Raw genomic sequence first — 27,205 nt, 5'->3', positions numbered from 1 at the left:
AAAGGTGGAAGTTGCCTGACCAACTCTAAGAGGCTAATTAATTACAATGAGCTATTATCAGCAGGAGAAAAAAAACTTTTGTAGTGATAATCAAGATGGCCCATTTCGGACAGTTGGCAAGAAGGTGTGAGGATACGTAACCTGGGGAAATAGATTCAATTTGTGTAATGGCCCAGCCACTCCCAGTCTCTATTCAAACCCACGTTAATGGTATCTAGTTTGCAAATTAATTCCAGTTCAGCAGTTTCTTGTTGTTACTTTTATGTTTGTTTTATTTCTACTCTGTCAAACTCATCAATGCGTGAAATACAAATGAAAAGTAAAAAGTAAGTGTCGTAAAAAACCAAGACTAAGATAGATGGAGAAGACTTTAAAAATATAAGAAACCAGAAAAGAAAGAAAAAGGCTGATTCAGCAAAGAAATGAAACGCAGGCTTTAATTTTAAATGTAAGTGCCACTGACTTTGTTCAGAGATTGAAAGTCAAGTACATCATTTGAGTGTGGTGTCATCTATTGAATTCTGTTCCTTTTCCTTTGTCTGTATGTTGTATATGTAGCTTGTTAGTTATTCAGGGCAAAGACCTGTCTTTCCAGGTTTGCAGAGTGTCTAACACTTTGGGGCATTATAAAAATAACTGAAACCTGGCATGGGCCTGGATGAATTTTTCTGCAGTGTCTCCACCACCTGAACTGTTAAAGAAACAAAATTACCAGTTTGTAATGGTACCAGCCATTTGCAAACATGGCAATGATTTTGTAGAAAATTGTTTGAGCGTGATTGTCCAATGTTATGAATCAACTGGCCAGGACAAGGGAAGAGTTTATTCAAAGCTTTATTCGTTATTGAATGAAAAGCAGCAATGAGAGATGAAAGTAAGAGCAGAATTGCCTTTGTTTCTTTGAATCAGAGGACTATGACAGTGACAACTAATAAGAAAACAAGCAAAAGCAATAAACAGGGCAGAGATGAACTTTATCTCCATCTTCACAGATGAACTAGGAAAAATGAGAAAAATGAGTTATTTACAGTGGTAAACAAGAAAGTGGCTTTCTATTTTTGGTAGTGATAAATCACTTTAAATGAGCCACATTAAATCTGAACATCTGGGTATATCTGTTTGCAAACCTTTGGGAGGAAGGGTTTTCTTTTAGAGATATTTGTGTTTTGGTATTTGATGGCATCATATACCCTCAGTTCATTTATATGGATAAACAGGAATGCTAAAACAGCCCCTGTTGCAAGTTACAGCAACCTCAGGGAGGTTTCTGGGGAGCCATGCTGCTGCATGGGTTTGCCAGATTGCAGCACATTCCAACTCTGCGTCCAACATATCCTTCATCTGCCTTTATGCCAGCTTTTTGCTCTACATCTGTTCAGGATACCCAACAAGACACTCTTCAGGTGCTTTAAGGCAGCTTTCTAGTTCCCCTTGTGCTGTTGTAGCATCATGTGCATTAGCAAATTAAAGTAGTGAATGTCTGTACTGTACTTTCAACAAAGTGCTATTAAAATGCTAAGTTAATCGACGATGATTGATTATGCAGTGACACAAAGGAGGCTTAAAGGGGGCTAAGGGGCTGGCCCTTACACGCTATGAATCAATGGAATCTACAGTTACACTAGCTAAGCTAAAAATTACAAAGGCTTTCAATTCTTTTGCTGCACAGAATAAACCTGGAACAAGACGTCCCACCTCAATGATACAGGGGCCTTGTAGTTGCACCAGTTTAACTTAAATCATTTTTCAACTCAGTTTAGTTAAACTGGTGCAAAACACTGTGTGGACACTCTTAATTTGGGTCTGAGTAACTTACTTCAGCTTGTTTTCCCTGTCCCTAATCATTCTGAGCTAAATTGATGTAAGCCAGGTGTCTATCCATTTAAAGAGTGTCCACACGGCCTTTAGTTCGACTGATGCTAGACTGGGTTTCGTGTTCCACAGCGGGCCAGGTGCATTATGGGGCGTTTATACCTTTCTTTGAGGCATCTACCATAGGTCACTGTAGGAGACTGGATAGTGGATTAATTGTTAGGGGTAGAGCCTCACTTGGTGTGAATTGTCACAGCTCCACTGGCTTCAATAGAGCTAGGGCAGTGTGCAGCAGCTGAGAATCTGCTCCTTAGTCTTTTCCATCATGGCAATTCATAAGTTCCAAAGCACACTTCATGGAAATTTGGACTAGACAGTCTCACAATTAAAATGCCATTACTCCTTTATGTAATTCACAACACATTTCCCCTGAGGTTACCTGTGATGGTTTCTAGCGCCAGTTGAGCCTGACTTTCTGCTATGAGTTTTGGACCCTAAGAGAAAAAAAGGCATAGATTTATAGGTGTGAGAATCCTGGAAGAGAATGTATATTCAGACAGACAGTCCTAGCTTTAGGAGCATTTCTTGTCATTTAGAAACATACAGTTGTACATGCTGTATATACATAAAGTTGCAAAGTTCTCTCTTCAAGAAATTTCACTCAATTCCTATATTCACTTGGATCAACTCTGAAATACTTCAGTTGAACCCAAAGGGAAAAGAAAAATCTCACTGTATTTAACACAGTTAAGGCTGCTACTCTTGGACTGAGATTTTTATTGAAAGATGCTGCAGTTGTTAGAAAAGTATTTAAAGTACAGTTCCGCTCTGAAATGGAACTGTAAACAGTGGCCCCTTCTACCTCTATAGAGCGGCTTGTTGTGTGGATTCAGAGTCTCAAGTTCTTCCTTTTATTGACAGAAATGAGTGTTCACTGCATTTTACCCCTTAGAGCCTTGCAGAGCAGCTACAGCTTTAGGGGAGAGAGCTGGATTCTATTCTGGCTCAAGCAGCGGAAAGGGGATTGGTAACTAAATTCCAACTAAGGAATATCCAAAAAAAAAAGGGGAGCGTGCTAAGAAAATGATGCACAGAACTAGGATGGGCAGGAGAGAGAAGCAAAAGGAGGTGGTTGTGTGATTTAACAGTGAAATGAATCTAAAGTTTCTAAACCAATATGGAAAAGAATGGGGAGACAGGGAGAGAAATGGAGCTAGGTGAAAGAAATTGAGAAAATCAATCACTAAAAATCTAGGAAACAACTGCTTTCACCTAACTTTGAGCATATACCACTCCTCCCTTGCTAAGAGCTGGTCTTGAGGAGAGAAATTTAAATTAGAAATTACCCCACAGGAGAAACTGTTAGATTAGATTTGAGAACCTGCCCTCAAGCCTGCATCAGTGAAGTGTCCTACAGGCCTTTAGACTCTTGACGCTATTAATACAGGGTGTGTTCTGTAGGTGTAAACTTTTGAACATGAGCAAAAGGTTAATACTAGATGCATCTTAGACATTCTGGAGTTTATATATTTAGATGCAGGCAATATGGTTCCTTCTTTAAAAACCTAAATGGAACCATTCTGGCTACTTGTAGTAGTTTTTTAAAATGCAGCTAGGTACACCTCCCAGGCCTGCCTTCCTTTTTGATTAAATATACATGAAAAAAAGGGAGCTACCTCTTCTCCAAAGCATGCCTCAGAGTTTTCTGCTTTGCAGCACTTTTCTCTCATGCCAAGGAAAGATGTAATGATGGTCTTCAATTGTTCATCTGTAATGGTGGGCTTATATTTGATGAGACTTATGAGCAGTCTGAAAGGAGAACAAACCACAGCAATGCTTACTTAGCTTAAAGATATATACCACATAAATTACCAAAGAGTGTGTATGCCCTCAAACCTACAAATCCTTATTTCAGTTACATTGTCACCTCCTTTCCTTTGTGTAGTTTCACTGGACCTGGTCACTGCCTCATGGACAAATGGGCAGGTAGGTGGAAATCTCTGCACCGTTCCTCAGTACAGAGTAGTAATCTTTGCTTGGAAGGTTGATTGGCCCTTGTATGCAATTGTGCAAATATTTTTGTAGCCACCTGTAACTTTGGCGACTCCTAGGAAGAGAAGGACCCCTCCCCGCACCAGGGCCTCAGAGTTCCGCCTGTTTGGGTGTATGACATGAATAGTTTGGGGGGAAGGCAGATCAGCAGCCTGACTGACATGCTAGACCAACTAGCTACAGGCACCAGATGGTTCCCATATGGTGGCATGGTTCATATGTTTGCACTGTCCCCACACAGACACAGCTCTAGTTGCCAAGGTGTCCGTTTCCAGCACCAGGAGGAGATGCACCTCTCTCTGTGGGAAGAAGAGAGAGCACACTAAGACCACAGGTCTCATTAGTTCTAAGGTGTGCCACAGAGCCACTGAGAAGAGAGAAATATTTGGGTTCTACCATTGTTGGGGACCAAAAGATGGCCCAGCAGTGCTCATTGGAAGTTGAGAGAGCCAGGTTTAGTTACTTGTTCTGCTGTTGATTTCCTGTGTGACCTTGGGCAAGTCACTTAGGCGCCAAAATGCCGTGTGTAGACAACGCCAGACGGTGAGTGGGAGCAAGCCTCCTAGCCATGGTCAACAGACTGGGGTTAGCATGGCTCACGCTAGTGCTCTATAAATAGCTGTAAAGAGAGTGCTCTGAAGTTGCAGCTTGGGCTCTGAAGACTAGGGAGGAGGTGAGCTTCAGAGTCCGAACTCCAGGCCAAGCCACAGCTTCCAAGCGTTGTCTATATAGCTAGAGCAATAGTGTAAGCCTGGCTGGGAGGCTTGCTGCAAAATGCTGTGTAGACATACCATCTGTGCGTCAGTCCCCCATCTGTAAAATGGGAATAAGATGGCTGCATCTCACAAGGGTCTTGGGCTAAAGACCTCAAAAGATTCTGAGGTGTTAAGATACTACAGTTACAGGGCCATGTAAGCACCATAAACAGCCCTATTTATAAAGTTGCTTGTCTTAATGTTAGTGTCCTAAATCCATATTTTGATAGATAAATGTCCATTTTAGGAATGTATCACTGATTCAGGGTCCAGATATGAGCATTTAGAGCCCTAACGTTTCAAAACTTAGCTAATATGAGACATCTTAAAGGGGCTTGATTTTCAGAACATACTGAATCCTCTTCTTCTGAAAAAAAAATCAGACCCCCTTCCAGCCTCTCATGTTAGGCACCCAAAAATAAAATTATCAGCTTTAAAATTTTATACCTCAGGGATAAAATTTTCAGTAGCACCTATATGATTTAGGAGCCTGAATCCCACTGATCTTACCCATGGTGCTTAAATCGCAATGTAGCCACCTACATTTGAAAATTAGTTGCTTACAATGGAAGGAAAATGAAGACCAAACAAAAAACTGAACAAAACTTCAGGAAGCAGGGGTGGAAATCCAGAGAATTGGTGAGGAGAAGAAGTAAGTAAATATTTCTGAAAGAGCGATTTTTTAACATGGGATTTGAAGGAGGAAGAGGAAACAGTAGATGCTAGAGAGAATGCTGGGTAGACAAGAAGAGGGTGGATAATAGCAGGATGGTGATATAGAAGCTGAGGAAAACAGAATAAACAGGCATATCTTACTCCTGCTTCTTTTTCTGTAGCCCTGCCTCTTCAGTTGCACACAAGTCTTCATGGAAGGTGAACAGATCGGGAGTCAACGGTACAGGCACATACTTCTCATCGATTCCCAAGGCGGTAATGCACGGCCTTCTGAGAGCATAGGAGTCACTACAGCACTTGCAGACATTAGGGTTGATAGAACTGGCATAGTGTCTTCGACATATTTTGCCAAGAATAAGGTCAACCTGTATGGCGAGGGAGAGAATAGTTTTTTTTACATTGGCATTTAAAAAAAACACAACAGACACATACTGTCCTTGGTAATTTCATGAGGGTTTCAACCTTTATAAATAAAAACCTTTATAATTTAAAGCAAATTCCTTAAAAGGAAGCACCAGCCCACATTCCTATTGAAAGCTGAGTGCCAGCAACACAAAATGGGGCCAGATTTTCAAACAAGTGGCCTCCATGCATATGCAATTTAATGCGCTGTCATCTGTGCACACAAATTATGGAATTTACACATGCACTCGATTTGTTTGCACCAGCAGGGATTTACAGGTATACGTATGGGTGACACTGCAAAAACACCTGCATATGCTAAAGTACACGTGCAGGCCAGTTTGTGGCCTTTTTAATAATTTGGCTCATTAGATAGATGTATCAGTGATGGAAGAATGATCTAAAGTTAATCATCCCAAGGGAGCAATGTCATAGCCAGGCCATATTTGCTCCCAGTCTGGTTCTGCTCCCAAGGTATGCAGGAGACACGTGCTACTGACTGCAATGGGAATGGGATCAGAATTCCAGTATTTGTAACTAATGCCCTGACTCAGCAAAGGACACACTTTACTGTAGTCTGACTGTTTTGTTTGCAAAACTATATGCTGGATCCTCAGCTGGTGTGAATCAACATAAATCAATTGACTTCAATGGTAATATGCTTGTTTACCCCACCTCATGGTCTGTCCCTGCACCGCAAGGCCAAGTCAGTGCCAAGTTGTACATTTTGCTACCTCTTGGGGGTTCTGAGTTAGAGCTTCTCTCTAGACCCTCTGGGCAGTTGGAGATTGGGAATAGTGGGGAGACAGCAAGATCTCCAGGAACAAATGGTACTGAGATAAGGAAAGAAACATACTCACATTTGTCTCAGCACAAGGAAATATTTTGTCCTCACTTAGATGGCAGCACTTGGTGCCAACTTCTGCCAATTTCTTTGTGAAGTGGAGCAGCTCTTTGGATGACAGCTGAGGCATCCTCTTGGTGTAGCGGACTAGGATTCTGAAACAACAACGTCTCAATTACAGGTGGTCCAGCCGGTTAGTAATTGATGAGCCAAATCCTCAGCAAGTGTAAATCAGCGTACTTCTGATTGACTTTAATGGCTCTCCAACCATTCACGCTAGCTGGGGATCTAGCCAGTTGCTTTCCATTTACACAGGTGTAAGCAATAAGATTCAAGTCCTCTGTGTTTACCTACAAATACCACCACTCTACCATTGCCTTCAATGGGAGTCAAGGGACCTTATCTGTTTTCAAGACAGCCCTCTGTGACTTCATGGAAGGCTGCAGTAGGGCAGGAGATGGGCTGGAAAAGAACCCACTCTTCTTCATAGACAACATGATCATTGGCAAGTATGGCAAGACAAACACTGACTGTGGCGTGAAAGGTGAATAGACTGATGGTCAAGCCAGGTTTGCTGGGACATTTCTCCCGTTCTGCCTTTTTCTGCCTTTTTAAAAGCAAATGTATTGATTTGAGAGGGACCATACTGAGAGAGCAGCATATCCTGTACATCTCTCCAGAAAAGAAGGGGCCAGCTCAGCAAGGCACTTAGGAAGATGCCTAATGCTAAGCACACATGTAGTATGAGTGACTTCATTCAGAGTACGCCTGTGCTTAAAGTTAGTCCTGTGCTTAAGAACCTTGCTGAATTAGGGCCAAAGCCAGCAGCCTTGTGAGCTTGTCACGCACCCTGTGCCCTAGTGTTCATCAACCCTGACATGGTGGGACTGTCGCCTGGGATGAGGTGGTTGTTCAATCTATTGAAGCTTTGATCCCTCTCCTGCACAGTTAAATGTTTTTGTTAATACACATGAGTGGGGCATATTGCAGCACACAGAACAGCAGCCTATGAGAAAGGGCAAAGCAACTCACTTTGAGCCATACTATGGCTTTTAAGTCAGAGCTCAGGGTTCAGAATTCAGCCAGAGGGAAATTGCACATCTCAGTGATCAGCAAATCTGACCTGTATTATACACAGGAGACCAGGCAGTTTAACAAAGTATTTATTATCTTCACATGTCATGAGTTGAAATATGGACCTAATTCATGAGCTAGAACGTTACCGTGACAAAACCTAAAGTTGTTTACACCAGACCGTTGGCGGGTATAAATCAGCGTAGCTCTACTGATTTACACCAGCTAAGGATATGGCCCCCTTTTATTTAAAACTGGTAAACAAGGGTTGGATGCTCATTAGGAAACAAACCAAAAAAACAAAGCCCCAAACATACATGTTTTGGAAGTGGTACTCTCCCTGTGCCTTGTACACGTCGCAGTTTGTCTTCATCAATTCCTGGTCTTCCTGGATTTGCTTTTTGAGTATTTCTTCCTGAAAAACAGTGTAACTATATTGGTAAAGCAGTCAGTGTGCAATGCAGGATACTACTGCCTCACAATGCAGCTTTGATTATCCACAACTTCCTGTTATCTGACATATCATTATATCTCTGCTGATTGCATTAAAATTGCCCTCCACTGTCTGATGCCTCAACTATCTGAACATAACTAGTGTATAGACTATTAGCCCCTACATCTCTTAAATAACAGAATTGATAATTATTCAGGGCCACATCCCTATGGGTCGTGGGGGACCCTAACTGCCACAAAGGGGACTTCCAGGCAGTGCTGATCAATGTTGAGGACAATCAAGTGGGTGCATTAGGGATGCTGAGAAGTTCATTGGTTGGAGCCCACAAAGGCCCCAAAGTGCTCAGGGATTTTACAGACCTGATATCTCCCTTTCTTGGCACCTCTCTCTCTAGCCACGTGAAGATCACAAATAGGGCAGCACAGCAGTACTAGCGCCCTAGGAGCCATCTGCCTGGAGGTGCAAGGAAGGGGCAGAGGGATCAGTGATGTGGGATTTAGAGTGCGCTCCTTAAAAACAAGTGTTTGCATGTGGAGAGAAGGCTCTGCTGCCGTCCTCCCCTACTTCCTGTTTTCCAAGAGAGGGGCTTACTTGACCCGAATGGGCAAGAGTCCCTCCCAGCTACCTGCTCCTGTTTGAACAGCGAGCTAGCTCTAGGATCAGTGCCCTGGAAGAGCAGAGGAGAGCTTCCAGCTGCCACTGAATAAGCAGATGCTGTCCCCCACATCTCCCGCACAGGGATGTTAATTCCCAGCAAACCCTACATGGTTCAAATAATGGAAGGGGGAGAAGACTCCAGTTGCCTTCCTGCAGACTGGAGACCATAGAGCCTTATTACTACTGCTCTCTTCTTCTAGGAAACCCTGGGGTGCAGTTCCAGACCAGGAGAGTGGAAATGCTTCCACCTCATGCCTCAATCGGCATCAGACGATGACCGTTTGTGAATTCTGCTCAGGCCTCCCGGTTATTACATGAAGTACAGTGGCACCTACCCCTTTGCCATAGCACTCGGGAGGGTTACTTTCTTTGCAGCAATTTCGCAGTAAACCCTCGTAGCCTTTACCAACTCTTAAAAGCATGAGATGGGAGAACTCAGGATGTCGTCTTGAGTATTCATAGACAAATCTGCAACACATGAATGATGTCAGCATTAGAAATTAGGGCCCTTCAAAGTTTCATAATTTTTAAGGCGAGATGGGCCCATTACTATAATCTAGCGTGACCCTCTGCAGAACACAGGCCATAGCATTCCACCTGGTGAGGCTAGCCCAGCAACTTGTAACTGAACTGTATAGAGTACATCTATCTGAACAACTCTTGCTGTTTGGCTTATCTGACATGCTTATTAGAGTCAGCTCAACTTGCTTAAAGCATAAGGATGATAAGCTTTGATGATAAGATGTTTTTCTTCTCAGGGACCTTTTAGCCCGTCTAGCTGAAGATTATTATTATTATTTAGTTTATTTGAAGTTACAGGCCATTAATGAAAAATTTGGCCCTATTTTAGCACAAGATTAATGTACAATTTGTATGTGGCTACTGACGATACATGCAGATTTCATTTATTTGCAGGGTTTATGGTAAAGATTAGCTATTTAGTTATTTATTTTGGTGTGCGGAGTTATTGGTCCTGATCCTCCTAGTGCTGAGCATCTCCTGGTCATGAAGTTAATCTGGCTGTTACTAGAACTAGTTGGGAAATGGATTCTATTTCCAATGAAACATTTAGAAATTGAAGATTTTTCAACATTGGCTAATTTTTTTTTGATGAATTGTTCAAATTTTCATCAAAAATTAAATTAACAAAAACGTCTTGGATTTTGAAATCCCCAACAATGGCTTTTCAGGGTGGTGGTGTTTCGTTTTTTGAGGTGGGGAGAGTATGAAAAACTGAAAACTGTTGAGGAAAATGCAAAAAGGTATTTTTCATCAAAAATCTTTTTGTCAAAAAAATTTCTTCCCGCTCTAACTATAAGACATTTTAAAAATGCATAGCTTAGCTTTATCCATTTACCTCACATCTAAATGCTAGCAAAATTCTTTCCAACAAGGAATCAAGTCCTCAGATATGGTGTCATTCAAGTGAGGTAATCAGCTTATACTAACCCAAAATCTGGCCCAGAAGATGTTGGCTTTCACGTTCATAAACGAAAGCACTGTATTTCGTTTGACCTAAACAGATTCTGGGTGTATATCTGGGATGTGATCATGCTTCCATTAAAGCCACTGGAAATTTTTGCTATTGATTGCAATGGGAGTAGAATCAGAGCCAGAATCGGACTAAAGCAGACATGTTTAGATAAAGATCTGGGTTTGGTTTAGGCAAGTTTATGGCTGAATCAGGGCTAGCACTGGAATCAAGGATTGGAATGGACACCAGTGGAAATTTAAGATTTTCACCGTTTTTGATTATGATCGACCAACTCAAATAGCAGAAAACTTATGAAATCAGAAGTTCCACATTTGCTCCCATCCCATTCTGAAATTCAGAAGCATTGAAGGTTCTGGTTTTTTCTCTTTCTCTAAAAAATGATGGAACTAGCAGTATTCAGGTAAATCTCAGTAAAACCAAATAGCTCTGCGTTTATATTTGTGCTAATATTTTTAAATATTCCATTAAGTCCCCTTCAGAGCCAAAAATAACACAGTATTTCAGTTACTGGATGATGGAATTATAGAACTATGAGGCGAGCAGATCTTTCATTGTTTTAGTCACATAAAAGGCTTACAGATGTGTTAATAAAAACCCATGATAAATGTAAAGGCAAATATAAGTAAAGGCCAATATTTGAAATTAAAATCCCTTGAAAATTAGACATACTATTTTTTTTGTTTGTTTGTTTGCAATAAACCTACTCAGTGCCTAAACCAGACTTAATGGGTCAAGACATGGACTTCTACACTGACCGCATTCCCACATACAGGCTTAGTTCACAAGCTGGAGTTTTGCAAGCAAAACTTTAGCTTCTAAATTGGAATAATAGAATCATAGAATATCAGGGTTGGAAGGGACCTCAGGAGGTCATCTAGTCCAACCCCCTGCTCAAAGCAGGACCAATCCCCAATTAAATCATCCCAGCCAGGGTTTTGTCAAGCCTGACCTTAAAAACCTCTAAGGAAGGAGATTCCACCACCTCCCTAGGTAACCCATTCCAGTGCTTCACCACCCTCCTAGTGAAAAAGATTTTCCTAATATCCAACCTAAACCTCCCCCACTGCAACTTGAGACCATTACTTCTTGGCCTGTCACCTGGTACCACTGAGAACAGTCTAGATCCATCCTCTTTGGAACCCCGTTTCAGGTAGCTGAAAGCAGCTATCAAATCCACCCTCATTCTTCTCTTCTGCAGACTAAACAATTCCAGTTCCCTCAGCCTCGCCTCATAAGTCATGTGCTCCACCCCCTAATCATTTTTGTTGCCCTCTGCTGGACTCTTCCCAATTTTTCCACATCCTTCTTGTAGTGTAGGGCCCAAAACTGGACACAGTACTCCAGATGAGGCCTCACCAATGCCGAATAGAGGGGAATGATCACGTCCCTCAATCTGCTGGCAACGCCCCTACTTTTACATCCCAAAATGCCGTTAGCCTTCTTGGCAACAAGGGCACATTGTCGACTCATAACCAGCTTCTCCTCCACTATAACCCCTAGGTCCTTTTCTGCAGAACTGCTTCCTAGCCATTCGGTCCCTAGTCTGTTGCAGTGAATGGGATTCTTCCGTCCTAAGTGCAGGACTCTGCACTTGTCCTTGTTGAATGCTGGGCCTAAACAATTGGAATGCTGGGCCTGCAACACTTAAATGACAGAGATACACCAAAGTAGATTGAGAGCTGCATTACTTGGCCAGGAAGGCATCTTGTTCCTTGGCAAAGTGCTCACACACATCTTTATCTTCTATGAACTCTCTGACTGTGGGAGACAAGTCTGCAGGTTTGTCATCATTTTCCAACTCAGTTATGCATTCGGTTCGTTCCACCTCTGACTTTTCACAGCAGTCGCTGAGTTTAGTTGATATGGTATCTTTGTGGGAACAGACATAATTTGACAGCTCTACCTGTAAAGAAATTTAAAAAGACTGGTACTTATATCTAGTTTTTTCTCATTGTTTTGCAGTGGAAAACCCCTCTTTCCGTTATGATTTTTATATAGTAGAGCTTAGAGAAGTCCCCAGCTGAGATAAGGGCCTCATTAATATCTACCTCCTAGCTGTTACACAGTGTTTTTCATCTACACCGCTTGGGGGTGGGGAGGAGGAGGGTTGGAGGGCGTGGGAGTTGTTTTACAAAGGTCAGTATCAGTATCTTCATTTTACAGATGGGGAAACTGAAAAACAGAGAGGTGAAGTGAATTGCCCAAGGGCAGACTGTGAGTCAGCAGCAGAAGTGGGACTAGAACCCTAGTCTGAGGCCACTGCTTTATCCACTAGAAAACACTGCCTCCATTGTCCTAAGCACTGTACATACCCATAGTAAGAGACAGTGTCAACCCTGAAACTCTTAAATCTAAATAGGTAAGACAGACAAAAAGTGGGAGAAAGAATTGCAATATGCAAGTAGAAGATGCCTTGAAGGTATTTAGATGCCTAACTTCCATGGGATTTAGACACTTAACTACCTTTGAAGATGTGGGACAGAGAGATTAAGTGATTTGCCCAATGTTATACAAGAAGTCTGTGGCAGAGCCAGGAACTGAACACAGTTCGCCTGAATCCCAGTCTAGTGCTTAGTCACAAACTCATCCTCATGCCTTATGCTTTCTGCCTATTTCACTCAAACAGAGTCACATGGGATAATTTAGCAGGCTGAACAATTCTCATCTATGTATCAATCTTTGAGGCTTTAAATGCCTAATTTGGAAAACAATTAACAGATGCATAAAAGATCAGCAAAAAGGAACAAAACTAGAAGGAAGAAACCCCACTATGAAACCTACTTTTTTAAACATAGAAGTGGTAAATAAGTTATTCTTTTACCCTCTCGTGTATACAATCCATCATGTCACTATGACAACACTCTGTGTGCATGTGAGCAATATCCGTTGCAAGTTTGGTAGCAGTAACAAAATCAATCTTTGGAAATTTTTGGCTGACTTGAACAAGTTTCCTAGAAAGAATAAATACAAGTATTGTTTAAAACTTAGAACGCAATAATATGATCTCTAGCAGTGGCCTGCCTCTGCTGCCACTGAAGTTAATGATAAAAACTGCAATTGAATTCAGTGGTAAGGAAATTTGGTCCCCAGCTCCCACTGAACTTCAATAAAAGCTGGTCACTTAATTCCCTTAGGCCTCTTTGAAAATCTAAGGCAATGGTGTTATTCATGAGTACAAAGCTGAAGTTACACATTGGTAAATCAGGCCTATAACTGGTACAGAACTACCACAGGAACACTACGGTGACTATTTAGAACTAATTGGGCTGCATTTTTAAGTCACACAGGCAGCCACCAAAGGTCTGGGCTGGTGTAAATGAGAGCAGGATTTGGCTATTATTTTAAAGCTGGCTTCCCACTAAAAGTTAAGGTTTTAAGAAAATTATGCTATACTTACTTGTGTATTTGCATGCCTAATTTGCATTCCCGATTACACATCCGGCAGGCAATCTGCATGTAAAAGTTGGGGTGGTTGCATGCACAATCATGGTAACTGTGTGTTCAGGTGTGCACATGTTTTTGTGCAGACATTTAGCTGCACATAATGTTTTCTGCTAATGTGACATGTAAGTTCTGTTATAAAATGGATATGAATTAGAGTATACTTGTTGCTCAGATGGCAAAGCAGTAATATTGAGTCCCTGCTCTTTATACATATCAGCCTCTGTCAAATGAATGTGCACAAAAATGATTTACTGCTATCTAAGTAATTTAAGTGGGGCCTGCAACCTCTAAAGCTTTGTGGACTTTCATTTTATAGCAATCCTCTTCCTTTCTCTTTGGTAATCCCTAAAGTTGCAGATGGCTGCTGGTGGTAAGAAAAGCGGACAGCACGATATAGTACTATCTGAGAGAATAACGTTTTCCCCTGCTTGCAGATGGGATTTAGGGGCTTTAAATAATTCTACAAAGAAACACTTAGAGCTTAGGTTCATCCCTTCAACCATCGTACACAGTGACAGGAAAGTCCACAAGGAGGGTAGGTGTGGTGATGCAAGGTGACTCCACTGATGAGCCTTGAGCCATCCAACACAGTCACATCAGCACTGGCTGGGGAGAGGGGAAGATTAGTATTATATTAGCAGGATGCACTTGTTTATTACATCCCCTATGCAGCCTACAGCTTTAGAGCTTCATTCCACTGGCAACTGTGGACTGCCGGAGGCCTCATGGTCCTACCACACCCTGCCCCAGAAAAGGAGCAATAAAGGTGGGTCCTCCAGGCCTGCCTAGAAAGTCTGCAGTGAAGCAGCCAATCAGAGCTCAGCAGGTGGAGAAAAAAGGAGCTGCAGGGGGGAGACATTCATTTCCCTGGTGGGGACCAGAGACGTGAGGATGGTGCTTGTTGCCAGAGCTCCAGGAAGACTCAGATGGGTTTGGTGATGCTGGAATTCCCTGAGAAAGAATTTCAGCCCTGAGGTAAAGGGTAAAGAGGCTATGTGGGAAGTGGCCCAGGTAATAGCAGCAGCAACTATTACAGGAAGCAGCACATGGCTGCTATTTATAGGCTCCCTGGGTTGGGACCCAGAGTAGTGAGGGGGGCTGGGTCCTACCCCCCCACACCCGGCAGAGTGGCCTAAGTGCCAAGAAGGGGATACGGCTTGTTTAGTGGCCCAGGTGAAGGGCAGGACTGATTCTCCAGAGAGGAAGCCCTAGGGCACTGCCCTATACCAAGGCAGACATGTCCTTAAAGTTAGCCCAGAAGGGGAGGAGGACTGAGCCCAGAAACAGGATAAAGACATTACCAATTGCCCAGAAATGGGGCTGAAGACCTTGGACAGGGCCAACAATTTGTTGGCCTTCGTTACCCCGGGAGGGGTTTGCAAATTCAGTGCATATTAACTGTGTGACTTGGGCCACAGACGACAGGGGCACCGTGAAAAGAGCAAGAGTGCGGGTCCGCACCTGCTGATAGAAGGCGCTCATGACAGGCCCTGGTCATAGAAGGTAAGTTTAAAATAATAGAGCTGTGTGTCCTCAACTTCCTAGAAAAAGTCATAGTGTGTTGGGGGAGGGAGCCACTTCCGGGTTATGTTCATTCAAGCAGTGATGCTATTGTAAATGAACATCCTCTGAGTGCTTCTTGGTTCTGCCTCCATCACCAGGCTGCACAACACTACATGGTGTCTTGCAGGAGAATCCTCCCTGAAGCACATCCACCCTCACTAGCACAGGCAGATGCAAGTTGAACCCCCTTGCACCAGCTCTAGCCAGCCAAAAAACACCCTGGTGCTTAGCCATCCTTATGTCTGTCTCCTCCAGAGACACGTTGCCACGGAGCAGAGCTACAGTCTGGAGGCCTGTGGGGTTGTTTTTTTTGGGGGTGGGTTGGGTTTTGGGTTGTTGTTTTTTTAAACATCTCAGGGCCCTGCCTTGTGTTCTTTGCACACCTCTTTCACGGTCCCTTCAGTTCACTTTGTCTTCTAAGGACAGGCAGTAGGCTTCTGGCAAGTGTACAGTTGTGGCAGTTGTGTACAGTTGTTCTACGTAACCAAAAAGTTGTACATTGAATAAACAAGCTACAGACTTACAGAGCCTTTAAGACTCTTTCTCCAAACTTCTTCAGGATCTCACATGTTTGTTCTTCTACCAAGCTACTTTCTTTCACTGACTTGATCACAGATGAAGCCTGTTATAAAGATGAGGTCAACCATTAAAAAACAAAAACAAAAAACAACATACTGGTCAAATGAATGAAGAAAGCAGAATCAGAAATAGAGAATTTTAGCAGAAACACAAAAAGGTTTTTTCCTGCTTAAGAACATAAGAACGGCCGTACCGGGTCAGACCCAGGTCCATCTAGCCCAGTATCTGTCTACCGACAGTGGCCAATGCCAGGTGCCCCAGAGGGAGTGAAGCTAATAGGCAATGATCAAGTGATCTCTCGCCTGCCATCCATCTCCATCCTCTGATGAACAGAGGCTAGGGACACCATTCTTTACCCTTCCTGGCTAATAGCCATTTATGGACTTAGCCACCATGAATTTATCCAGTTCCCTTTTAAACATTGTTATAGTCCCAGCCTTCACAACCTCCTCAGGTAAGGAGTTCCACAAGTTGACTGTGCGCTGCTTAGCTATAAAGTGTCCACCAAAGCAAAAGGAAGCCGTATCACATCGTTTTAATTCATGAGGCTGGATCACCAGCCCCTTATTTAGTTACGGAGTTTTGTGAAATCCTGCCCATTAGAAACCCTTTATTAAACACTACTCTGTGTTTTTAAGCTGGGCAGTTACGGACAATCTGCTCTGATGAGCTACAGTACATATGCCTCCTTCTTAAGTTTCATTTTGCAAAGTGCTGTGAGCCTCTTAAAGTACTCAGCTACACTATACTGCTGCCAAAGAAGTTAGCAGAAGGTGATGGTTCTCGGCACCACGCAATATCAGGCCCCAAGCCAGTCTAATGCAGCTATTCTCCCATCCTATTGCACCAATATCTTATCAAATAAGTACATCTACCTGAGATTCAATAGTGAGAAGGGTTACATCAGTACTACACAGACAGGCAGAGATAAAGAGAGAAGATAAGATACTTTGTTCATTTAGAATAATGGTAAAGAGGAATTTTAATAACAGAATGTTGACTGAGATTTTCAAACACTCTGGGTGACGTAGATACAGATGTTCCATTAATGTTAGGGGAAGTTGTGTCTAAATCCTATACACTACTTTGAAAATCTCAGCCACCAAACCTTCCTACCTTGAAGGCAGTAGGAGCTGCCAGTGCCCAGCACCTCTGAAAATCAGACCATTTTTCTTAAGAGTCAAAAGCCCCAATTCAGGAAAGCACATGCTTAACTCCTGTCCTGAATGGAGGTGATTGCTGGAATCGGGGCCTAAATAAGGGTTTAGGTGACTAAAATGGAAAAAGCTGACCTTCAGTTCTGCTTCAAGCATTTCTCTAGCTATAGGAGACCACTAATCAAAACCTGAAGTAAATGTACATATTAAAACAGAATACCTTTTCATTGAAGCATGCAGTCTTGTTATCAGCTTTGCAGCAGCCTTTCATCATCTCCTCATAATGACCAGCATTGCTAAGAATTGTTGGGGAATACAGGAAAGGATGCCTCCTGGCAAGTTCATAGATGTATCTAAAATGAAAATGTGCCTTGAATTAACTTTGAGCTTAAGCTCCCAGGGCAGAGTCCAGATGGTTTGGATTGGTTGTAAAGTGTCATGCACTTATGCTGCTCTGTAATTAATATACAGCAAAGCCTGTTATAACAGCCACCCCAGTCAGTGCTATTTTCCTGCCATTATAACTGGGAACAGTATAATGCAATGGGATTTACCAGGAAGGAATTCTGTTGCAAAGGGGTGCTAAGATTTTGCTAGAATTTAAGGGCTCAATCCTGCAAGGTGCTGAGTGCTCTAGGCCAGATCCAGCAACACATTTAAGCACATGCTTAACTTTTAAGTACCTGTGACTTCAAGGGAACTTCTTCTCATATGCTTAAAGTTAAGCCCAAATGTGTTGCTTGATCAAACTAGTGTGGTTGGCACCTTGCAGGACCAAGTGCCATGAAAGATGACCACACTTAGCAGGTCCTAGAACAGGGTTCATAATAGAACACCGATTGATGTTTGTTCTGGGGTATAATGGCCCTTTTGGAGCAAAGAGGGGCAGAAGACCCCATTCTGGGGAGTTGAAAGGTACAAACATCTTGAATGGGATAATGGGGGCAGAGGGTGGGGGGCGGGAGTTGAGATACCAGTTAGTTACCTGCCAGCACCTGAGGGGGAAAAAGGTGAGTGCCAGGCTTAAGTAGTGATAAAGCCACCTGGAGAAAGAGCTGAATGGAGATTCTTATAAGAGGAGGAAACTCAGGGGTGCAAAGGAACCTGCTTGGATCTTCCAAGCAGGAAGAGTGTGAGGAAAGCTCTTAAGGCAGGTTGGCTGAGGGAAGACCCTGACTAAGCAGGGGAGAGAAATAAGGGGAATTGGAGAGAATGGGTAGGAAGGGTCCCAGAGAAGTTGCCGTGCAAGTGAAGGAGCAGACTATCCGTTCAGTATAAGGTCCCTGGATCAGAACCCAGAATAGATGGTGGGATTAGGTTCCCCTACTGGCCCCAGGCAAAGGAGCATACAAGCCCCGGCAAGGATTATTAAATTGGGAGGCTGCAGGCTGAGCCATAAATACATGCTGAGGACTAGCCTCGGATAAGGCAGAAAGATTTTTTTCCCCCTGTTAAGATGTTTCTGCGACTTCTAGTAGCGTTGCCAACCGTTCTGGCTTTGCTCGGAGTCTCCCAGAATCGGGCTTTCTCTCCCAGAGGCTATTGAAGCCAAACTGGGAGATTTGAGGCAGGGGGTCTCCGCACACTGCCCTTGCCCCAAGCACCAACTCCACAGTTCCTATTGGCTGGGAACTATGGCCTATGGGAGCTGTAGGGGCAGTGCGTGTGGGCTGCAGGAGCGGCTATCAGAGCGATGTACCAGTCACTTTTAGGAGTCACCCGAGGTAAGCACTGCCCGGCTGGAGCCTGCAACCCTCACCCCCTCCTGCACTCCAACCCCTTGCCCCAGCCTGGTGAAAGTGAGTGAGGGTGGGGGAGAGTGAGCAACGGAGGGGGTAGGGGTGGAGTGAGCAGGCGGTGGGGCTTCGGGAGTGGGCGGGGCAAGGGTGTTTGGGTTTGTGCAATTAGACAGTTGGTAACCCTAACTTCTAGTTTGGACAAATGCGACTCCAGAAAGGTTGGACTTAAGATGGTGACTCAGCCAGAGGGCCAAGTTACCAGCAGAGAAATTGTGGCTGTGCAGGCAGCCCCAGAGAGAGAGGAGCTGTGGCATGCCCGCCCACGCAGTAAGTTTACAGTGCTGAGGACCACGGTGTGTAACTCATTCGATTCTAATAGAAAAGTAGTTTACTTACAAGCCCAGAATTGCTACTCGATTCTCTTGGTACTGTTTGCATGCCTCTTCAGGGTCTGGTCTTTTAAAAGGAGAAATGAATCCTGGTGTAGAATTTTTATGGGATAGAAAACATTCATTTCTTTCAGGGTCAGCTTTAGCACAACAGGCAGCTAACCCATATTTCTCAGGAAGGCCTTGCTCATGACAGATTTCATCCAGGAAAATGGCAGTCTGTGGAAAGAAGAAACATTTGTTTGTCTGTAGTTGCACTGTCTTTCCTCTTGTGGAAAGAACATTGAAGACCACAAACTATTGACAGAGCCCTGACTCACACAAACTGATTCCCACCCTCCTTTTTTTTATTCCTTTCTACTTTGACTGCAGTGGGAATTGGATTGGGCCCTAAACTTGTAGGCCAGGATTTATCAAAATTGGTGCCTCACTTTAGGCTCCTAAATCCATGTTTAGGCAGCTAAACAAGTGGGATGGTTTTCAAACATAATGAGCACCCAGTAGCTCCCACTGAGGTTCAGATAATCTTCAAATCTTTACCCAAACCAAGATGGTTCGTCCATCTCCATATTGTAACATCAAGTATGACAAGACACAAAGCCATGTGTGCTTGTGCATCTCTGATTAGAATTCAAACTGTGTGATGAAAAGCATCCTCCTCCCTACTTACAAAATAAGTTCAAGCAGCAAAATTCAGAACCAGATTCCAAGCTCCCCACAGAGCTGGGATGCTTGCTTGTGTAGGGGGACTGGTATCCCCTTTAACATTCACTGGGGGTGTTTTGGTTGCTAGCTCCCAGCACTAAAAGGGGAGGGATTGATGGCAAATCAGGACCCTGAGACTGACAGTCCCCAGGAACAATGGCAAGAGGCCAATGTTCCAGGTCAGCCTGACTGACAGGGCGGGCAGGCTAATCAAAGAGACAGAAGGCCAGGGTGGGTCCCATCCTCCTTGTGAGCTGGAATTGTCTGAGTCAGACGGAGTGGGGCCAAGCTAAGGAGAGAGCAGGGGTGCAAGCTAAGCTGCTAGGAGCAGAGCTGCAGCCCAGAAAGCCAGAGCACAGACCAGAGAGAGACCTGCCCTGGGAGGGGAGCTGCAGCAACCAGAGCCAGAGGGGCCAGACGAGCAGCCCAGGAAGCAGGTGAGGGCTGAGATAGAGTCCCAGAAGCAGCCTGCAGAGCAGACCTGCCCTGGGAGCAGAGCTGTAGCAACTGGAGCCAGAGAGGCCAGAGAAGCAGCCCAGGGAGCTGGAGGCAGAGCAGCAGCAGCAGCTGTGCTGAGGCAATGTGGAGCTGGGGCTGGAGCAGTCCAGAGCTGGGTGCGGTGAGCAGCTGGGGAGAGCGAGGGGGACGCTGGGCAGTGGGTCCAGTACAGGGAGATGCCTCAGCCAAGAGGCTCTGCAGGCCAGACTTGGAGGGGGATCATAACCCTGACAGGGTGGGGGTGACACTGGGGAGAAGGGTCCTGCCATCTGGAGCCTGAGGGCATGTGGCCACTGCCAAAGCAAGTGTCCAACCCGCAGCGTCCCTGCAGCACAGCCAGGGCCTGAGAAGGAGGCCTGGGACCTACAAGGAACAGACTGTGAAGTGCCCTGATGTCCAGAGACACTATTTGTGATGGTCCCTGCCACAGAGCAGGGTGATGAGTTTTCCTTTAACCTTTCCCATTTTTCCTTATTCTTTTTAAAAATTAATTGTTAATTAAATAACTTGTATTTGCTTTAAATTGTATGATGTGATCAGTGGGTCAGGGAGGTGCGCAGTGCAAAGAGAGTACCCCGGAGTGGGGACACCCTAGCCCCTGTCCTGGGTGATCACAGCAGGGTTGGGGGTTGAGCCCCCCAGGAATCCTAGGCCCAGCCTCGTTGGGGTTACAAGGACTCTGCCAGACAGGAGAGTGGAAGGGGAGTCCTCCAGGGCAGGGAGGCCTCTGGGTAAAGGAAGTGGGAGCGAGGACTCAGATCCTTTCGCCAGCCCACTTTACCGGGGTAGTGCAGAAGCCAGGAAAGTTCCCCACAATAACGGGACCATTCCCCGGCTTACACTTGGTTCCAGGGTTTTGGTTCAGCCCATTATAACGAATAGGAGGCATGTGCACAAATCTAATCCAGATTTGGATACTGAAACAAAATTTCAAGGATATTTGGATGCAACATTTTTGTTCAGACTCCATCTCTGACAGAAAGTCAGACTTCTATGAGTTAATTGCTAAAAACAAATTAAGGCTCCTTCCTTGCTGGTAATGGATGGCACTGACTGCTACTGAATTTAGTTACATTGACCTTAGATGCCAAATTTCTGTCTAAGCAGACTTTATTTTTTTTAAAGATACAGACCAGGATTTTTCAAAAGTGACTAAAGATTTTGGAGGGCTTCAGTTTTGCATTGCCTTACTTGAGATGCCCTAAAGTGAGCCTTATTTTCAGAAAGTGCTGAGCACTCATCCTCTGAAAATCAAGTTCCTTTGAGGCACCTCAGGTTGGACATCCAAAATTGAAGCCCCTTAAATCACTAGTCACTCCTGAAAATCTTGGTCATGATAGAAATACAATCACATTGTCTTGGCCACAATAATAATACTATCTTGGCTTACCAGCGGCTTCAGACATTCTGGGTCTGCCTTACTTGCAACACATTTTTGTGCAAGGTCTGTGACATCTTTTACCATTTTAGCTGCTTCTTCATAAGTCATTTCCTGCACATTCTGAGCAAATATGGCCATGGCACTGCAACAAGATAATACTGTTACATACATAGCTAGCTACCAAAAAGCAAAATTGATTTCTTCAAGCTGTATGGGTGCTATGTCTGATCCAGAGGTCAAAGACTTCCTCATAGGAGCTGGAGGACAGGTCCAACATAGAACCTGAGATGCAACTAAAGACAATTTTTCCTAACCTACTGAACCATGGTGGTAAAGTCAGTGTGGAATCAGACTTATAGTCATGCTTTTTCATTGTGTAGTGATAAAATATGATGAAGATCCATCTCAAACCTACAGGAGAATGGCTGAAGAACCACAATGCTGAACCATTTGCTCAATGCTGAACTGAAGACAGTTTAAATTAATTTGCCTTTCTATAGCCATGGTAGAGCTAATGCATTGCAATAGAGATTTCCATTCCCCACGTGTCCATTATCATGGCAAATCAGTCTCTTACGTTCATATTAGTTGGATATCATAATTAGTATTTCTCCCTCTGATCATTAGGGTTATTTGTATGATAACTTGTATCTACTTTTTTTCTGGTTCCCACCTTCTCCTACCCCCATTCTGAAATGAAAATCCTCTGATGCAAGAATATAAAATTAGAAGTTAGGAAGCAATCAAATTCCACCAAGATTCTTGCAGTTACAGAAAACTGATAGTGTGAAAGACCCTCACCTCAGCCTTACCAATGATCCACACTCATTGTTCCCAGGCAAGGCAAAAAAAAAAATAACATCATGGAGGGATAGGTATGCTTTCTTGACCCCAAATTTGGCTGTTCACTTAACTCTGAGTAAGAACCATCATAGTTAAGCATCTTAACCCCACTTTACTATGATGAAAGCTGATGAACTCTCAAACATGGATCCTGCTATTATGAAAATGCTCAAGTTATAAAAATTGAGAAACACAGAGAAGGTGAAAATGTTTGACTGTTCATCAAGCTTTCAAGGAGAAGAATTTTCAAATGGGGTGTGTGTGTGTGTCTGTAAAGCTTCAGCTGCATTTCATAAGGAATCTGTAGGTGTAAATAATTTCTGCACTGCTTGGAAGAAACAAGAGCTTATCAGAGCCTGAACTTCCCCCATCCCTATGCTGTGTAAACAGCAGAGATCTGCATTGCAGAGAGTGGTTTCCAACTGGCAGTTCTCTTTCCTTCTGGTGTTATTGCAGAAAGGCTGAAAAAGTCAATGGACTACAGTAAGGGCAGGGAAGAAATATTGGCAGGATTCTGCACATTTAATGTGCCTTCCCAACACCTTATTCTTGTTGAATGTGACAAAATCTAACTGCCCTGTAGTTTTGATCTTGGCTTATCTCTGGCTGCCGTGGTTCCTACCAGCCAGAAATAGTCTTTTCTTTTAAAACTCTAGTTCCTTTGACCGTTGCCGTTTGAAGTATCTCCTGGAGATGAGTTTATGAACTGGTGGGGATAATGGGTAGCTAATACTTGGGACTAGATAGTGCAGTTAAGCTCAGTCCTGAGCTGGGGTGGTATATGAGCTGCACCATCCCAGGAGGCATAATTTCTCCCATGCTGCTCCTTCTCCAGAGGGACAGAAGTCTACTACTGGTGTATAGCCTCTCCCTGTGCCTGCTCACTGAAGCACACCAACACTTCATTTGGGGGAAGGCTGCAACTAAAGTTCTGCCCATTCTCTGCTTCTCCCCACCCCCACTCCCTTCGTGCTGTCTCTAGCTGAGAGCTAACAGGTGCCCAGGGCTCATTGGCACCTGCATATCCACAGGCAAGGTGAGAGCAGTCTGCATAGAGCTGCAAGGGCCTGTTCTTATTGCCCCACTTCCTCATCGGTGGGGGCAAAGGCCAAGTCATCTAATTTGTCTCACTTTATGTGATGTTTGCTCTGACTTATTTTGTTGCTCTGAAGATCGCCTTTTATTCTGCCAATATTTTTAATGTATTTTTTTCAGTATCTGGCTCATTGGTAGTCTTTCATTTCTGAATTGGATAAAAATACACCGTAAGGATCATTGGCTGCCCACTTTCAGCTGGATTTTTATCAGTCACACTTACACGCCTTTAAAATTCTCCTCGTGTAGCTCAGTAAAACAATGGCCAAGGGTGTGTGCTTCATCTGAAAAAGAAGACAATTTGGTCTTTGAATCACCAAATGTTTAATACATATGTATTTTATGAAGCATTTTCTTGATCTGTAAAGAAGGATAGTTGAATAGTTAGGATGCTACCCGGCCCAGGAGTCACATTTCTGCTCTGCCACTGATTTCCCATGTGACCTTGGACAGGTCTGTTAGTTTCCCTCTGCTTCTGTTCCCTGTCTGGGTTATGGGGACAATAATGCTGCCCCACCTGACATGGTTGTTATGATGAGAATAAATATGCTAACAATTAAGTGCTCTGATACTTTGGTAATGGTGGGCCAAGTACTTAGTACCTCAGTATCTTAAAACCTTGCTTCGTTATTTAAAGGTATCTTTGATCACTGGCAAGTTTGAGTTAAAATGGGGGATTATGTATTTAAAAACTAATAAGCTAAAATCAGCACTGCATAAGTGGCTAAAACTCCTTTGAAGTTAGTGGAGTTCACCCTCATACACCCAGGGTGAATTTGGCCCAATGAAACAAAATGGGTCTTAGTGGCTAAAGATTGCATGCATTTTTTCCCCCTTTCCTAATGGGCCCAATCTTGGACATACTGAAGACAATGCTTCAACCGCACAGGAGTGAAAGAAGCGATTATCTGAGAATGTAGCCGGAAAGAAGTCAGTCTGTTGAAAATCTAACTATTTGCCCATGGGCATTTGTGGAAACCAGACTTTCAACCAGGACTCTCAAGAATGCCTCATTTTTCTAGGAATCTAAGATTCTCAGTAGGCACTTTTTTTTCATTTTTTTAGGACCTGCCTCTGCATTCAGTAAAGTAGCTCCCAAGGTGAAAGTACAATATCAACATGAGTATGATGAAGCTCTGTGTGTTTAAAACCATCCTGCATATTGTACACCTCTAAGTAAATATTATACTGTCCCATATATTACATGGATACTCAAAGCATTAATAAGCCACAAACTGGAAAATAATCACATAAAATTGGAAAAAGGTGACAGAAAACATCTTCTAGATTTTAAATATTAAGGGCTAGATTCTGCCACTGTTACTCACTAAAACTAATTGCACTGCTTACAGAATAAGGTGCTAATCAATATAAGTAAGGGTGGCGGAATTGGGCCCTAAATAGTCACCCAGTTTGTTCTTCAAAACATATTTTAAGAAACACTAGATAGCGCTAATAATACTAAGACTCTTACTGACAGGGATATCAAACTGAGCATTACATATAAAGTCCAAATCCTGTTTACCTTATTCATGCAAATCTCCCCTAGCTCTCCATGACTTGCATGAAAAAGGTGAGCAGATTTGTCTTGAAAAGAGACCGTGTACTTGCAGAGTCTGACTCAGAACCTTAAATGTTTTCTAAACCATGTTCACAAATCCAGTAGGTAATCATGGTTATTGTATTTGAAATGTAGTAGCCTATTTTGAGAAGTCAGACCCACTTTGTGCTTTTGATCGTGTTCCTGTGAAGTCAGAGCCATTATATAACTGTGATGTACTATTCAGATGTATCAATTATAACTGTTAACTTTTTTGTTTTAGAATGGGCAATGACCATATGAGATCCCCAAATGACCACAACAAGTTGTGTGTGGACATTATATGAAAGCTTATAGTTAATGTACAAGAAATATTCTTACCTACATCCCGATATCTTCTGGGCAGGGTTTTTGATTCGGTAAAGCTTAGCAAGAAAATAAAAGAAATTAATGTTCCCCACTTCATGGTGTCAGATTTGGGAGGGCCTGGAATTTATGTGAAAGGTAGAAAGACAGAGGAGAAAAGTGTTTCTTTTATATTCTTCTCAAGTAATGTCTGGTTAATGAAAAAACCCTTTTGCTGTCATATCTGATGTTAAAACGTTTGGAATATTCCTGCTAATAATTAAATAGATAAAATTATTTACTCATTATGTTTAACTGGGCATCTTGTCACAAAAAGGCCTTGTAGATTCATTAGCCTTTCATAATTTAGACAAATAGCCTTTTGTAAATTACCTTATCTCACTACAAACAAGATGTTTAAACAAACTGTTTTTCATTACTGTGCTCTTTATCCTGTAGCCAATAATACAGACTCTTCCAACCCCACCAGCATATGTTCAAAGGTGAACTGTTCTGCTAGCAGTGCATAGGTGGTGCCCTGTCAAGTGAAGGACCCCGAGTTCAGAAGTAGACTTGTGACTCTTGCTTTCTAGATTGCTGAGCCAGCGCTCCTCCCAGCTACAGTGCCACAGTGGTGGAAAAATTGGAATAAGGTACCATGTAAGATACTCGATCTGCAAAATTATCCACTAGAACATATCCCCAAACTTGGTCTTTAACCTTCTCCCAGAACTTGAAACAAACCTGATCTGTAGGCTGCAGAATGGAGGGGAAATGCAAAAAAAAAAAAAATCCTTTAATTTTAGTGACTCCTGTTTCATTTATTCATGCTACAGTGGTCACTATTAATAAATAAAATATTAGGAGACACATAATGTAGTTTTAAAATTGTAACAAGAAACGAGGTAGGAAAGGGCTGGAGTAGGAGCTATGCATTAAGCTTTAAAAAGCAAAGCTGTAAGAGGCAGAGATAGCATAGCTTTCAGGATTGTTTTCAATTCTTCTAATGAAATTTCTCGTTCCATGGTAGGAGAAATCAGACATGGTATCAGAAGCCAGAAGCTGACTGATACTGAACCAATATTTAAAAAAAAAAAGGGGGGGGGGAATACCAAAATCCAGCCCTCCCCAAATCTTTCCATCTGAGAAGCCCACAGAATGGCTAAAGAGGATGGGGAACTTCAACAGATGCTGAAGCGCAATGAATCTTCACGCACAGAGGTGAAGTAACAGCTCATTAACTTAAGCTGAAAGTAGTTATAAACCATTGTTCTTTACTCAGGAAGGAGGCTAACTTAAAATAATTGAGCATTTTATTACACTCATTTTTGGAATGAACAAATGGGTGTACTTTTTACCAAAAGAGATCCACAGAAAACCTGGAAGCCATTGTAAGGGCCCCTGTATGACCAGCCAGAGGACTGTGTCTTTTGGCATCTGTAAAGAAGAATACGTAGGAGACCACATGGCAGTGGGGATTTTAAACAAAGAACTTTCAGAAATGTTACATTAATTGCTGGTGTAGCTCTTCAAGAGGGGATACGAACTGATGCATGAGCCTCAGCTACTCAAAATGGAAGTCACCCAGTAAGAAACAGTGGAAGCATAGTGCAAGAAGTAGCAAATAGAAAAATTCCATGGCAAAAAGGGAAACGGTTTAAAATATACATCTTAAGGGCACTGAGCCCTCTGCGCACACACAAGCCA

General features: G+C 43.1%; 1 protein-coding gene across 1 annotated transcript; it reads right to left on the bottom strand.

Moving 5' to 3' along the window:
- Nucleotides 1-210: 210 nt before the first annotated feature.
- LOC115652774 (alpha-fetoprotein-like) lies at nucleotides 211-25,619 on the bottom strand. The gene is made up of 15 exons (XM_030565215.1): nucleotides 25,535-25,619; nucleotides 23,837-23,897; nucleotides 21,685-21,817; nucleotides 19,099-19,310; nucleotides 17,184-17,316; nucleotides 15,752-15,849; nucleotides 13,042-13,171; nucleotides 11,909-12,123; nucleotides 9,061-9,193; nucleotides 7,932-8,029; nucleotides 6,557-6,695; nucleotides 5,436-5,659; nucleotides 3,489-3,621; nucleotides 2,252-2,306; nucleotides 211-997 (listed from the first exon to the last, which is right to left on the bottom strand). Exons 1-15 carry the CDS (start codon nucleotides 25,617-25,619, stop codon nucleotides 987-989), a joined length of 1,860 nt encoding a protein of 619 aa, XP_030421075.1. The 3' UTR covers nucleotides 211-986.
- Nucleotides 25,620-27,205: the final 1,586 nt, after the last annotated feature.

This window comes from Gopherus evgoodei, chromosome 5, assembly GCF_007399415.2.
Source record: "Gopherus evgoodei ecotype Sinaloan lineage chromosome 5, rGopEvg1_v1.p, whole genome shotgun sequence".
Taxonomy (NCBI): Eukaryota; Metazoa; Chordata; order Testudines; family Testudinidae; genus Gopherus; species Gopherus evgoodei.
The sequence above is the reverse complement of the archived record's forward strand: the minus strand, read 5'-3'. Positions and strand labels throughout refer to the sequence as shown.